Source organism: Dioscorea cayenensis, unplaced genomic scaffold (genome assembly GCF_009730915.1).
Source record: "Dioscorea cayenensis subsp. rotundata cultivar TDr96_F1 unplaced genomic scaffold, TDr96_F1_v2_PseudoChromosome.rev07_lg8_w22 25.fasta BLBR01000238.1, whole genome shotgun sequence".
Classification (NCBI taxonomy): Eukaryota; Viridiplantae; Streptophyta; class Magnoliopsida; order Dioscoreales; family Dioscoreaceae; genus Dioscorea; species Dioscorea cayenensis.
In genome coordinates this window covers 1-16,411 of record NW_024086629.1, presented here as the reverse complement: position 1 = coordinate 16,411, position 16,411 = coordinate 1, and the positions used below count along the sequence as shown (strand labels likewise).

Sequence of the window (16,411 nt, the reverse complement as noted above, 5' to 3'; positions counted from 1 at the left end):
TAATTCATTTATAATAATAATTATATATTCTCTCCGATTTTTTTTTTATTTGTTGTGATTAATGAAATCTTACGTGTACTTATTTTACAAAATTTTATAAAAAATTAATTTTTTTTTAAATTATCCCTAATTTATATATTCACATTTCTCTTTTATTTAAGAAAAATTGAATAGAGTGTTGTTAAGGATAATTTTGAAAAAAATAATAAATGTCTCTTGATGTTAGAAAATGACAGATAAAAAGAAACATAGATTTGTTATGGATAATAAAAAATGGAGGGAGTAATTTGTATTTTTTACAAAAGTATAATTCTCTACATAGTCCATCTACTTTTCCAAATTTATCCTTTTAGTCTCTTTATTTTGAATTATAATCTTTCCGTTCATCTACAATATTAATTTAACCATATCAGTCCCTCTAAACCCTAAACCCTAACCCTAAATCATATATATATATATATATATATATATATAAGACTAACATGGCTCATTTAAATATAGTAGAAGGACTACAAAATTACAATTTATAGTGATGAACTAAAAGTGTATTATGTTTGAAAAATTAGAATGACTATTTAGATAATTATACCAGTACTCTCCCGTTACAAACTATAAATATAATGGTATAAAAATTTAAAATTACATTAATTTTATTTAAATTTAACATAAAAATGAATTAAATTACTAAATTATCACTTTTTTGAAATAATAGGTTTTTTGCAATGTTTTTAAAACCGGACCGGATAGCGAACCGGTCTCATATTTGGGTCACGGGTTAGTCGGTCCGACCGGATGACCCATTCTGGTCGGATCGGATGACGTCATAAATAAATAATTATCTTAAATACTATATATATAATATACATATAATAACAAACTTTATCATATTTTTAATCATAATTATCTTATTATGATTTTATCAAAATTGTTGAAGATTCAAATAATTAATTTAGATAAAGCAACAAATACAACTCCCTAAATCTTTTATTTCTTAATCTATTAATCATCTACGTAAATTAAACCACTAATTAAATTACTAATTATATGAGGATGAGACAAGACATGAACAAAAAAAATTCAAAACAAAACTAGAACTAAGTATGGTTAATTTAATTATCTTGATCATTATTACCATTAAAATAAAAGTATAAAATAAAATAAGTCCTAAATAATCTATACCTCAATTTACAGTTTATTTTCTCATACCTCCAAAATCGAAAGTTCCAAGAATCCAAACAATATTTTCGACAAATCAAGACTCAAAGAGCATCATGAAATTAAGAAAAAAAAAGAGCCAATTCATGCCCTAAATCCTTTCTTACAAAATTTAAAAAAATTTATTGAAAACAGGTTCCATTCGGTTTTTGATCCGACCAAATTTGGCTCACTCGGGTTTTGACCAGGGTTTGACCGGTTCAAAAATTTGGTCAACATTAATTCTAAAACCGGGACCGGTCTATGGGATGATTCCTCGGTTTTTCCCGGTCCCGACCGACCGGGTCCGTCCGGTTTTAAAAATATTGGTTTTTTTGTGATTATGAATATAAATGACTTAGAAAATTTAAAAATATATAAAATTGAAAAAAATGAATAAATATTGTGTTAATATTATAAAGCGGCAACTATTTTGTTTTTTTCTCAAAACAACTCGTATTTAAAAATAAAATGAGTAGGCACCAAGCACCCTCATTTAAAAAAAAAATCAGATATATATATATATATATATATAAACAAAGAGCAAGTCCAACAAACATATATGCCCTTATTTTGTGTGGGCTACAAAAGACTCGGTACCAATAACCTAAGAGATCATTGGCTATAATTATTAATATTACTTAAATAAATAAATAAAAATATAACTAAAAATGAAGTCTTTAAAATATATTCTAAATTACAAATATTTTTATTTAAATGATTTTATTCTTATTTATTTATTTTAATGGGAATGTCATAATAATTAGTAAATATTATTAATATTTTTTTTTTCAAGTAGTTGGATAACTAGACCATTCAACAACCAATACCACCACCCCATGCTTGCCATATTATTAATGTTATTTTTTTAAATTAATAAAAATTTTATTTTAGGTCCTTCTGAAATTAAAATATTCCCTATATATATCTTAACCCATTACAATTGATTCATTGAATAAATGCTATTATTTTAGTGCAAGATAAGATAAGACAACTCATGTTGTTATCTTGTTATTTATAATTTGTTGTGTTCCTTAATTTTTTCATTATAAGCCATTTAAAACTCATTAAAAAAAGGGAAAATTACTATTTACCCCCTACACTGTTTAAAACTTCCCAAACAACCCCTATAAGTTTTGAATACCCCAGACAACCATTCCTTTATCATTTACTTCCTTTTTACCCCTTGTAGGGTCATTTTGGACTCGAGTCCAGTGTTGTGAAATTCCATCATTGCCCTTAAAAATGGCGGGAAAAAAACCGTCCAATCACATCAAGTCTAACATTTATACATTTTTTTTTAAAACAAACTTTGGAAGATTTTTCACCATGTCATGTCCATGTTTCGTTTAAAAATTATCTGCTTTTTGTTTAAACATAAATGTTTCAGTTTAAATTTATCAAGTTTCGTTTAAAATGTTATGTCTCTGTTTAAATTTATCCAGTTTCGTTTTAAGCGAAATGAATTTAGTAGATATTCGGATTCTACGAGCCGTATCCGCTCCACCTCGAGGCCACTTTCGAAGGTTTTGTAGGGCCTTCCTTACTCGTTAGACCAATTTAAAATTTTTATCATGCACGTCTGACAACGCTTTTGTAGGCGTTAACCATTTAAAAAAACTCACTTCACTACCACGAGTGCGGACATAATAGTAGATGTTGCAAAAGAAATCGTCGCTAACTAAGCATAGAGGACAACTTATATTCGTTATATACGTTTACGCTAAACCATCGCATATTATTAGTACATTTAGCTCGTTGATTCGTGAAAAATCGTTTCCATAAATAAACGCAAATTTAAATGAAAACGATGATATTTAAATAGAAACATAGTTGTACAAGTTAATTATTGATTAATTATACCAAATTCGCTTAAAACTTATGTTTTTCTCATCTATCCTTATCACGTCCACGTTTTCTTTTTAAAAATTATATAGTTTTTTATTTAAACAGAAATGTTTCCGTTTAAATTTATCAAATTTCGCTTTAAAAATGCTATGTCTCGTTTAAATTTATCCGGTTTCGCTTTAAGCAGAATGAATTTAGTAGATATTCGGATTCTACGAGCGTATCCGTTCCATCTCAAGGACACCTGAAGGTAATAGTAGATGTTGCAAAGAAATTGTCGCCAACTAAGCATAAAGGACAACTTATATTCGTTACATACGTTTGCCACAAACTATCGCATATTATTATACATTTAGCTCGTTATTTGTGAAAATCGTTTTCCATAAATAAAGCTAAATTTAAATGAAACGATGATATTTAAATAGAAACATAGTTGTACAAGTTAATTATTGATTAATTATCCCAAATTCGCTTTAAAAACTTATGTTTTTTCTCAGCTATCCTTATCATGTCCACGTTTTCTTTTAAAATTATACAGTTTTTTGTTTAAACATAAATGTTTCCGTTTAAATTTATCAAGTTTCTGTTTAAAATGTTATGTCTCTGTTTAAATTTATCCAGTTTCTGTTTAAACAGAAATGAATTTAGTAGATATTCGGATTCTACGAGCGTATCCGTTCCACCTCAAGGCCACCTGAAGGTTTTGTAGGCCTTCCTTACTCGTTAGACCAATTTAAAATTTTATCATTGCATGTCGGACAACGTTTTGTAGGCGTTAACCATTTAAAAAACTCACTTCACTACCACGAGTGCGGACATAATAGTAGATGTTGCAAAGAAATTGTCGCCAACTAAGCATAGAGGACAACTTATATTCGTTACATACGTTTGCCACAAACTATCGCATATTATTATACATTTAGCTCGTTATTCGTGAAAATCGTTTCCATAAATAAACGCAAATTTAAATGAAACGATGATATTTAAATAGAAACATAGTTGTACAAGTTAATTATTGATTAATTATACCAAATTACGCTTAAAACTTATGTTTTTTTCTCAGCTATCCTTATAATGTCCACGTTTTCTTTTAAAATTATACAGTTTTTTGTTTAAAAGCAAATGTTTCCGCTTTAAATTTATCAAGTTTCGTTTAAAATGTTATGTCTCTGCTTAAATTTATCCAGTTTTACATTTAAGCGAAAATGAATTTAGTAGATATTCGGATTCTCACGAGCGTGATCCGCTCCACCTCAAGGCCACTCGAAGGTTTTGTAGGGCCTTCCTTACTCGTTAGACCAATTTAAAATTTTATCATCGTATGCCTGGACAACGCTTTTGTAGGCGTTAACCATTTAAAAAAACTCACTTCACTACCACGAGTGCGACATAATAGTAGATGTTGCAAAGAAATTGTCGCCAACTAAGCGTAGAGGACAACTTATATTCGTTACATACGTTTCGCACAAACTATCGCGATATTATCAGACATTTAGCTCAGTTATTCGTGAAAAATCGTTTCCATAAATAAACGCAAATTTAAATGAAACGATGATATTTAAATAGCAACATAGTTGTACAAGTTAATTATTGATTAATTATACCAAATTACGCTTAAAACTTATGTTTTTTTCTCAGCTATCCTTATAATGTCCACGTTTTTCTTTTAAAAATTATCATAGCTTTTTTGTTTAAAAGCAATGTTTCCGCTTTAAATTTATCAAGTTCTCGCTTTAAAATGTTATGTCTCTGCTTTAAATTTATCCAGCTTCTGCTTAAGCAGAAATGAATTTAGTAGATATTCGGATTCTACGAGCGTATCCGCTCCACCTCGAGGCCACTTTCGAAGGTTTTTCAGAGGCCTTCCTTACTCGTTAGAACAATTTAAAATTTTATCATTGCATGCTCGAGACAACGCTTTTGTAGGCGTTAACCATTTAAAAAACTCACTTCACTACCACGAGTGCGGACATAATAGTAGATGTTGCAAAGAAATTGTCGCCAACTAAGCATAGAGGACAACTTATATTCGTTACATACGTTTTGCACAAACTATCGCGATATTATCAGTACATTTAGCTCGTTATTCGTGAAAAATCGTTTCCATAAATAAACGCAAATTTAAATGAAACGATGATATTTAAATAGAAACATAGTTGACAAGTTAATTATTGATTAATTATACCAAATTACGCTTAAAAACTTATGTTTTTTTCTCACCTATCCTTATAATGTCCACGTTTTCTTTTAAAATTATACAGCTTTTTGTTTAAACGAAATGTTTCCGTTTAAATTTATCAAGTTTCGCTTTAAAAATGTTATGTCTCTGCTTTTAAATTTATCCAGCTTTCGCTTTAAACAGTAAATGAATTTAGTAGATATTCGGATTCTACGAGCGTATCCGTTCCACTTCAAAGCCACCTGAAGGTTTAGTAGGCCTTCCTTACTCGTTAGATCAATTTAAAGTTTTATTATTGAATGTCGGACAACGTTTTGTAGGCGTTAACCATTTAAAAAACTCACTTCACTACCACGAGTGCGGACATAATGGTAGATCTTGCAAAGAATACTTTACAAATTAAATCAGAAATAAACCCACAGAATATCAAAACAAAAGGTAAACAATACAATATCTTCAACGACGTCCACCTCGCCTCAATACTGGAGCACAAACTAACGAAATCGTCGAAGAGTTGAAATTTGAGTTTTCCTTCGAGGCAATGGTCCAATCCTATAGAAGATGTCCAGGCAACGATAACTTTTGAAAAGGAAAAGCTGAAGAGATGAAGAGAGAAAAAGAAAAGCAGTGTCAATAATGGTGTTCTTTGGGGATTAACCAAGAAAAAAAACTACTTCCTCTTAAAAAGGAAAAATTATTACAGTAAAGGGCTTTATGGTCAAACCAGGCCTCACTTGCCATAACTTCCCATGCAAGGGATAATTTCGTCCAAAAAATTCAAAACTAACTCCATTGAATGCTTTAGGGGTTTCAAATTCATTGCATTCAAAAGGAGGGGTTTTTTATGTATAATCAAATTTAGAGGGACAATTTGTACATATTGCAAATTTAGAGGGTGTTTTTGACAATTTCCACTTAAAAAAATAGGAATTAATATAAAATCCATCATATTAATTATTTAAATATTGACTTTGTATTAATTGGGTGAGTGTCCAACAACTGTGAGAATGTACCCGCAAGCAGTGATAACAACCATTGAGACCATTGAGTTTGATCTGCCAGCAGCCAGAGTGTCTTTAGTCTTTACATTGAACTGGATGGTTGAGCTCTAGGATTACGTCACCCATGACGACACATGCGATGCACGTGACCTCTAAAATCACCACCTGAATTGAACCACATTAATTAATGATATTATTATTATTATCATTATTATTATTCTTATTATTATTCTTAGAGGTTCGCTGTCTATCCGAGTCCTTAAATAATAAATCCATGAACATTCGTGAAGCACTTATTCAATCAAAATTCAATAACCGCATAAAATAAAAAACAATGTCTAACGAGATATACAGTTAAGTGGGATAAATAGTTTTTGAAAAGGCAGTCAGACCGAACGCAAAAACGAGACGTGTGGGGCGCAGCCACCACCGAACCGCTCCTCACGCTACGAGATGGGGATCAGCTCGGGAGCCACACTCGATACTCGAGGCGAACACCCTCACGTAGAAGGGACTCAATCGCCATAGGCCAAAAATGGTCATGACCAGGATAAATAGTTCTTATATACGTAATATTATAATTGGCATTATTGGATTAAAATATAAACAGTATTTACTAAATTAGGACCGTTCAAACTTATTTACACTAAAAGAATATATATAAACCCAATAACATTTTACTTAATCTATTTTAGTATATGGACAAAGTTTTAAATACTATTCATCATATTATTTACATACCTATTAATTAAATTTTGTATTCGACTCTCTTTACCTTATTATTTTATTTTATTTTTTTAATCTAAAAATCTGCAGTTGACGAATCTTATTACTATTATTATTGCAATATAGCCATTAATAAGAGAGCACTTATATTATATTTAATAATTAATTTCAGAGATTATTGATATGAATAAATATTGATTATTATTATTATTATTGTTGTTGTTATTATTATTTTAAATTAAATATTTGAAAGGGTTACCAATGACCACAAATCTCATCATGATTAGGATTTGGGAAGATGTAACCACTTGTCTACTAGAGCACTCACATATGTCAGGTACCTTGGGAGCAGCAATGAAATCAGTTGTTCCTACTTCCTTAGAGCCACTTGACACAAGCTTTCTGTCACAAGGGCCATGCTTTTCACCTGGCCCAACTCTTAGCCACTCCTTTTATGAGTCCAATTGACATGCTGCATCATCAGAGATTCTTATTAATGTAATGGGTCATTTATTTTAATTAGAAAATTATTTATTAGTCCTCTGGTAATTTAATGTATTATTCCGTCTTTACTTTTTTAACTTCATACCGCTCAACCCACATAGTTAGTTATTGATAACGATTCAAAAATATCACTAGGTGCTATGAAAAAAACGAAATTGAAACTTGCAACTTTTTAAGGTTTTTGTATAATAAATGGTAATATAATAACTTCAATCTATAATTTTCCACTGTTAATATGCAGTTGGACTGAAGAATATACATCTTGAAGAGAGGAAGAAAACATGAGGATACGAACTTCAAACAGTTTTTTTTTTTGTTAAATTAAGAAAGTAATAAAAAGTTTTTTTTTTGGAAAAAACATATGCATTAACTCTAGGTTTGATCATCACGTCCCCGTCCACTACATGGGTCAGACTCAGCATGACGATCGGTCGCATCCAATAGGTGTGGGCCCCACTGGGTGCAAGGTCTCAGATTTGACCTAGTCAGAGTCAATCCTAGCAAAGCGAGATGAACGACAATACTGGAATCACAAATAAGATGACAGGAACCGAAATATTACATGTATGGGCTTAAGTAGCCCTACATAAATACAAAGTCATACAAGCAATCTACAGACCAAAATATACAGACGGATACAAGTCTTACTCGCACAAAGAGTGCCCTACAAAGATACTACCAAAGCAGGAAATACGACTCCAAGACACCCCCGATCCTAGACTTGATCTTTTCCTACGAGAACAAAATTCACAGAGTGCATGAGCCACAAGGGCCCAGTAGGATCACAGAAATAACAGATAATGCAGAATAATTAAAATAATTCATACAGAAAGACTAAAAATGCACAGAATACATAAATAATCAGAAATAAGAAAACATGCAGAAAACAGTCATGTACATCTCCCTGACTAATAACAGAAATCAACAGCACGAGGTTGGATCATCGACTGTGAAATCGGAACAGAACAGAACAGAATATCAACAGTCGTAGCCGGATCTTCGACCGCAATCGTGGGGTAGCGCTACTACAGAAAACATGTGCACATGGCTAGGACTTACTCCTCCTAGCTGGGCGAGCCAGGAATGGAGATGTACTAAAAACCACAGAAATATAGAATACATACAGAGAGAGAATACCAAAGAAATAATGCAAAAATAAAGTAATAAAATAACTAGAATAGGTATCAAGCAATTATATAATAAATTAATTACTACGATAATGAAATAAATAAATAAATGAATAATAATTGTCAGAAATATGGAGTTTTGCGGTGCGAGAACCTACCTGGCTCCGAACTACAGAGTCGGGTTCACCAAGTCCCGCGAACTAAGGCTCGCTACAATAATATAGCCTAACAAAAAACCACACTCAGAAATAATTCTCGGGTTGGGCCTAACTTACAACTATAGCCCCAGCTTTACACAACGGGAATTTAAACAACAAACTTTCTAACCAACAAGTGCTAAATAACAACCAGATTTCAAGCTGAGATCAGAACAACCATGAGCATAAAAGTATTCACATATGAAAATAACAATAACATGAATGATTAAAGACAATACCATGCTTATATAACAAAATGTTAATAAATAACAACTAACTTATAACATGGTTGCACACTCAAAATTTCAAGTTTATAAATATGAAAACGTATATCTAAAATAATTTAGAGCATGGATGTTAGTTTACAGGTCCAAGTTTACATGATGCATATAAAAATATCATAACTAAACTAAAGGCATTCATTGGTCTCATATAAATTAATAGCAAGAAAAATACAAATAATGCATTCTAAAGAAATTCATCATCTACTAAACCAAACATGCTTACACAGGTGTATGTATAAACTAAGTCCAAATGTCATGCTGATATCAAAATAATAAACATAATAAAGCAATTAAAATTTCAGAAAATTAGATCTTGAAATTATTAAGCTCTTAAGTACACTTCTAAAATCTCATGCTTACAGGCATTTAAACACAAATAAAGGCTACCTAAAAGGTTACATGCTCAAGCTTACGAAAGCAAGAAAGATAATTAGAATCACAACACAACTAGGGTGCAGGTTCACATCAGGCTCAATGTTACAGCATGCATACACATAGGGCCAATAACTTAAATTACAAAGGCATGCTACACATAATAACCCAAGATGATAAAACACAATCCATCATATGACGGACAAATTCAGAAAAAAATCTCAGACTCAACATGCTCAAAGAATTAAACAAAGCTTTCACAACACAAGGATCAAGCTCAAAAACATGGAAGAGTAAATAAGAACTAAGGTTGCAAGGCTTAGGCATGAATCCTGGATTTCTACAGGAGCAAGGCCTACACTACACCATAATGGGTCTTTAGCGGCATTTATTTTGCGGCGTTTTTTTCCAAATGGCACTATATTTATGACTTTAGCGGTGTTTTTCCATAAACGCCACTAAAAAAATAATTTATCGGCGTTTTCCTGCAAGTGCCACTAAAGTACTGTAATTTAGCGGCGTTTTTGTAAACAACGCCGCTAAATTCTAGATGTTATTAAATTTCAAAGTCATAAAATTTATATTTAACGGCGTTTTTTACTAAAACGCCACTAAAGTCATAATACTATTAAATTTCAAAGCACAAAATTTATGTTTAGCGGCGTTTTTATAATAAACGCCACTAAAGAAATGTAATTAGTGGCGTTTTTAGAAAAAACGCCGCTAAATTCCTGATATGATAAAATTTGAAACTAATAAAATTTATATTTAGCGGCATTTATGACTAAAAACGCCGCTAAAGTTATGATATAATTAAATTTTAAAAGCCAAAAAATTTAGATTTAGCGGCGCTTTTTTAAAAACGCCACGAGATGGGAAAAAAATTTTTATTTGAAAATTTATAAAATTAAAAATTCCGTGGCGTTTGACCCAAAAAACACCGTGAAAATCTAATTTTTTTAATTTAAAAATTACAAAATTAAACTTTAGCGGCGTTTATGCATAAAAATGCCGCCACAATTTATTTTTTTTGAAAATTCAAAATTTGCGCCGTCTTTTTCGAGAAAATTTGAATTTGGCGCCATTAATTTTAAAATTTTTATTTAGCGGCGTTTGTTAGGAAAAACGCCGCTAAATACCATCAGTTTTTATTTTCTATAAATACCTTTGATATTGAAAAAATTGTGAAAATGATACCAAGTTATGATGAAGAAGAAGAAGATGAAGATGAAGAATGTGATGACGATGATGACGATGAGATAAGAAGAAGAAGAAGAAGAAGAAGAAGATGATGATGATGATGATGATGATGAAGAAACTAGAAGAAGAAGAAACAAGATGTGAAGAAGAAGAAAAAATAGAAGAAGAAGATGATGATGATGATGATGATGATGAAGAAGAAGAAACTAGAAGAAGAAGAAGAAACAAGATGTGAAGAAGAAAAAAATAGAAGAAGAAGAAAAAGATGATGATGATGATGATGAAGAAGAAGAAACTAGAAGGGGAAGAAACAAAATGTGAAGAAGAAGAAAAAGAGGAAAAAAAGTGAAAATAATAATAATAATAATAATAATAATAATAATAATTAAAAAAAGAGAAAAAGAGAATAATTTAAAAAAATAAAGAAAAATCTAAAAAGAAAAATAATAATAATAATGATAATAATAATTAGAGTAGTTGTAAAAATCAGGGTTAAAAATTTACATTAATTTTTTAAATTATTTTTTAAAAACGCCGCTAAAGAACAGATAAACGCCGCTAAGTTAGCAGCGTTTACAAATAAACGCCGCTAATAAATTCATAAATTAATTATTTTATAAGGTATAAAACGCCGCTAAAGGAAATAAAAGCGCCGCTAATTTAGCGGCGTTTATCTTGAAACGCCGCTAATTGTTGGGACATTGTCGACACTATCTTTGGCGGCATTTTGCCCGGCGTTTTCTGAAATCGCCGTGTAGTAATTAGCGGGCGCTTTAAAAAACGCCGCTAAAGACCCATTATGGTGTAGTGCTATCTCTACACTTGCCGAAGAGTTGCCGGAGAAGGCTGTTTTTCAGTCGTCAGAGCTTTCAAGAAAAAGTCTGGCTTGGTGAAGGAGAAGGAGGAGAAGGATGAGGCTTTGAAGAGATAAGCTTGCCTCACAATAATTCATCTCCAATCATGCCAACCCAACCATGATTATCTTTAATCAGATCCATGAAATCCGGTAATAAAGCTAAACATTTGGGGTAAGCATGTCGGGGATCAAAAAATTCAAACCCTAACTTAGTCAAAGTTCTCTAGTCAAGGTTGGAAAAAATTTGGCAAACATTACAGATACGCAAAGTTTTGAGGTACAACACAACAATTTTCTTATTACTTGTTTGATTTATAAATAAACTAAAAGTACAACACAAGAGGTTGTTAAAGAAATTTGTATACATCAAAAACCTCATTACAAAAATTTTATCGTGATACAACACAACCAAAAGACTAAATCATCCTCAATAAAAAAAATTATAATCATGACAGGATTTTTTGTGTGGGTGATAGGTATGTATGTACATACGTATGTAAGAGTGTATGTCTAAAGGTATGTATGAGTGGTATGTATAAGAGTATGTATGTATGAGTGGGTTCCTTATCTTCTTTGGAGCTTATTTATTAACCTACTTTGGAAGTTACTTATTATGGTTAAAATAGTGTCAACCCCTATACATTAGGTTAGGGTTATTAGGTTTTGATTAATAAGTCCATGTAATATAAAATAATATCTTAGTCAAACCTACTCCTAGCTATGATGACTTAGTGGTATAGCTTGTCATAGTAATCTCTCCTTCTATATAATGAGACCCCTTGTAATTATTTGGAGCATGAATGAAAGAGATAAATCTTTGATAAAAGATTTTGTGCTCTTGCACTTGTTCTCTCATCCTCTCCATAAATCCCTAACCTTCTTTCCTTGCTTCCCTTACTCCACTCCAATAACTCACAACCCGTAGTTGTAAAAGAGCTCAACCCCCATCTACAATGGTATCAGAGCCCGTAAGGTAAAGATATGGAGGGGTAAAAGGCCTCTAGGGCTTTTCTTATCTAAAACTATGCAGTTTTAGTATGAAGTTTTAGTTTCTCTTTACATGTTTTAAGAATATATGTCTGGGATCATATAAGTTATTTCAAAATTATTTGTCATATCTACCTCAGTTGTGCTATCTGGGCTTTAGCCATATTATCTATTTGTCTAGTATCTACTAATGATAGTGCTAATTTAGTTCATAATCCCAATCTATGTAATCATGTTATAATAAATATCATTAATCCTAAATGCACTAAAGAGTAATTAGCTTTTACTAGTTTCTTGTAAGATTCTATTGTTAAGAAATCAATATATAACTACTTCTGCATTATCAATATTACAACATATTTCCATTTCATCATATCCTTCACATATTTCATTTTATAAATAAAAAATACCATGCTTATATAATTGTTCACCTTGTACTAATTTTAGATTTTTCTCTTTAATCCTTTTAATTTGATCATTTGGTGTACCAATTGTTTCTAGTGTTCTAGTATGTCTAACTCTATTAAATGAATTAAACCTTCTAATATTATCCAATGATCTAACAATTTTTAAGGGCATTTTTATTCGTAGAATTTTCTAATTTCTTCCAATTCTTCTAGATATTTTTCTCAGTTTTAAACCCATAATTATTCATTATTTTTCCTAATTATTTGATATGATAATATTTTACTTGTTGTTTAACACTATAATGCTTAAAAATCTAGTCTTATTAATTAATTTATTTCCTAAAATTAGGTCAGAGACTTCTTCGAAGTTCTTAGAATAAATAACTTTTTTAATTAAGTCTTCCTTTTTTAACTTTTATATTTTTTTATATTTCTATCCAAAAAATTAAAATTAAAGTCCTATAAACAATATATATAAATTCCTTTATATCTTTACTTATGAATCATGGGATATAATTTTCTTGGACATATCAAATATATTAGTGAATTCATATAAAAAAACATTATATAAAAAAATTTGTGTTTATTTTTAGTAAGCAATTATTTTGAAAATAAAATAAAACAAAATTATGATTTAATAAGTTTATTAATTATAAAAAAAAATTTAATCATGTTAATATTGATAATGAGAGAATTTTCAAAATTTATTTTCTTGTCAAGTTTTTTTATTGCAAAACAAACATATAGGATAGTAAAAACTAAAAAAAGGTATCACAATCATTTATAATATTTTGTTCAAGATTCAGTACAAATCAAACATGAATAATACAAAAAACTTTGTTATGTCTATAGAACATCAAACATGGTACATAACAAACAGTTGTGTTATACTATAAATATTATACTGTATTGCTTGTTTTGATCTTAATTACTTATATCAAATGGACCCTAAGGGTACGCTTGATTTATTCATAAAAACAATACAAACTGTACAGTACATGACAAATGGTTGAAGTACAGTACAAATGCTTATGCTATTCTATGTTTGATGTTTATTGGACAACACAAAATTTTTTGTGTAGTTTGGTGTTTGATTCGCAAAAGTATAGAACTAAAATTTATAAATTTACTATAATGCCCTTGTTCTATATTAGTTTTACAATATAAGAACGTTCAACACAATATTTTAAAAATCCAAAGATTTGATCCAAACAAAATATAATTTAAAAATACTTTCGATTTACAACCAACAAACTCCCATTAAAATCCTAATCTAAAAAAAACAAACAAATAAATAAATAATGTAATCACATTACTCTATAATAAAGAAATATATAGACATATATACATTATATAAAGTTGATCCCCTAAGAGCCTTGCCATGCCATTTGGAGCAACATGATTGGGTCATATATATATATATATATATATATATATATATATATATATATATATATATATATATATATATGTATGTATTGTTTTAAAATACAAACATATTTTTTTTAATGATGAATTCAACTTATAAATTTAATAATGATAAATATATCATACTAAACAAAATAAATTTATATTTTTTCAAAATAAATATTTGATATCTAAAAAAATTAATATCAAAATACAAACATATTAGCAATATGATTGGGTCATATATTATAATATTATATATACAAACATGTTATTTTTTAATGATGAATTCAACTTATAAATTCAATAATGATAAATATATCATACTAAACAAAATAAATTTATATTTTTCCAAAATAAATATTTGATATCTAAAAAAATTAATATTATTTATAATATATATATTGCAGTAATAAACATAAATGTAATTTTCTGTCAAAATATTATTAACAACAATTGTTACTATTTTGAAATTGTATCTCACATTCTATTGTTTCATATGGTTTAGATAACATAGGTGAGCTGATTCATGTATTTATCATATTTGTTTGAGGTAAGTACATTTTTCCCTTTTATATCTATATTATCTTTATGTTTTAGTTATAATGTCTAAATGACAAATCTATGATAGATTCTTCATTTTTTTTTAAAATATTTTAGTTAATTTCTTGAATATCTGGATATATATATATATATATATATATATATTCATTTTTTTAGCTTCCGGATTACTATCTTGAGGATCATTATTTGATTATTTTAATATTTTATTTTTTTCCCCTCACTTTTTCCAAATTTAATCTTTAGCAGTTGAAAGAATTATTCTATCATTGAATTATTCTATCATCTTTGGAATACAATATTATGTTATTATATATGTCAATTTGTTTATGTTATCTCTCAATTTATATGATAAGATTTCTCTAAGATAAGTAATATAGAAGTCTTCTGGGTATATGAAAGCATGAACAATAGTTAATAAGAGAAAAAGTGTTTCCATTTATGATTATTAAGAAATCTCCAATATTTCTCTTTCTCTATCAATTGCTAGCTGTGACTAGCTATCTCTATCTGTGTGATATAATGGACAAGAGATCTTTGCTTGAATTTTATTTTGCCTTTACTACCGAAACATCCGGCTCACCATTTACATATCTTGTGATGACATATTGATGTTTATTTCTTTTTGTTGTGATTTTTTGTGTGTGCACAGGCCCGCTTGCATGAGAGTATGATCAAGCCACAATTGTTGACTTCTATGTTAAATGTAAAATCCATTGACTTTTACAACCTATAAACTAGATTTTGTGTGATTTACCTTTAAATTTTCACACCCTTACACAGGAGAAATTTTGTTTAAAAAAAACAAAACACTACTTTACTTCTTATAAAAAGATGTTATTGCACAGTTATTTTACAACAACGTTAGTATTTTGTTTTGTCTTAAGTGTGGTGTATTGAACCTATTTCCCATTAAAGAAACATGATAAGTTTTACACTTTCTATTTTTTATTTCATAATGACAATAAATAAAATTAATTGGTAATCCAAGGACGGCCCTAGATTTCAAATATGAGGACGTTTACAGCAGCCACCGTATAACATCCCAACAACACCTATACTACTCTACAGAACCCTAATTCAATTCTTTCTCCAATATATATATATATATGATTCAATTCAACTATATAAATAGAGATAGGATACTAAACAATCTTGCAACAATTAACATTGCACATCTATGGGCATGCTTGACTTACAATGCATCATCTTACCCCGTCATCAGAGAAGACGATGTAGAGCATCGACATGGTACTTAAGAGTACGAAGGAGACCATGGGGATGTTATGTGGCAGAGATTAGAAAGCCTTCTACAAAGAAAAGACTTTGGTTAGGCACATTTGATACACCAGAAGAAGCAGCATTGGCTTATGACATGTCTTCAATCACCTTTAGAGGTATCGATAAAGCTCAGACTAATTTTTGCTATAAGTTTCTAACTATGCCTTCTCCACCTCCTCCACCGCCGCCTCCGTCACCTCGTCCTTTGGAAAAGGAGAAGGAATATTGTTCTAAATATAACTTGGAGATTAATGATGATCATGATCATTTTATAGTGATG

General features: G+C 29.8%; 1 protein-coding gene across 1 annotated transcript; it reads left to right on the top strand.

Annotated features, from left to right (window-relative positions):
• Positions 1–16,030: 16,030 nt before the first annotated feature.
• LOC120253907 (ethylene-responsive transcription factor LEP-like) lies at positions 16,031–16,405 on the top strand (the record flags this gene model as incomplete). The annotated part of the gene is made up of 1 exon (XM_039262111.1): positions 16,031–16,405. A coding segment is annotated over exon 1 (375 nt), but the record flags the coding sequence as incomplete, so codon positions are not given.
• Between the last annotated feature and the right edge of the window lie 6 nt (positions 16,406–16,411).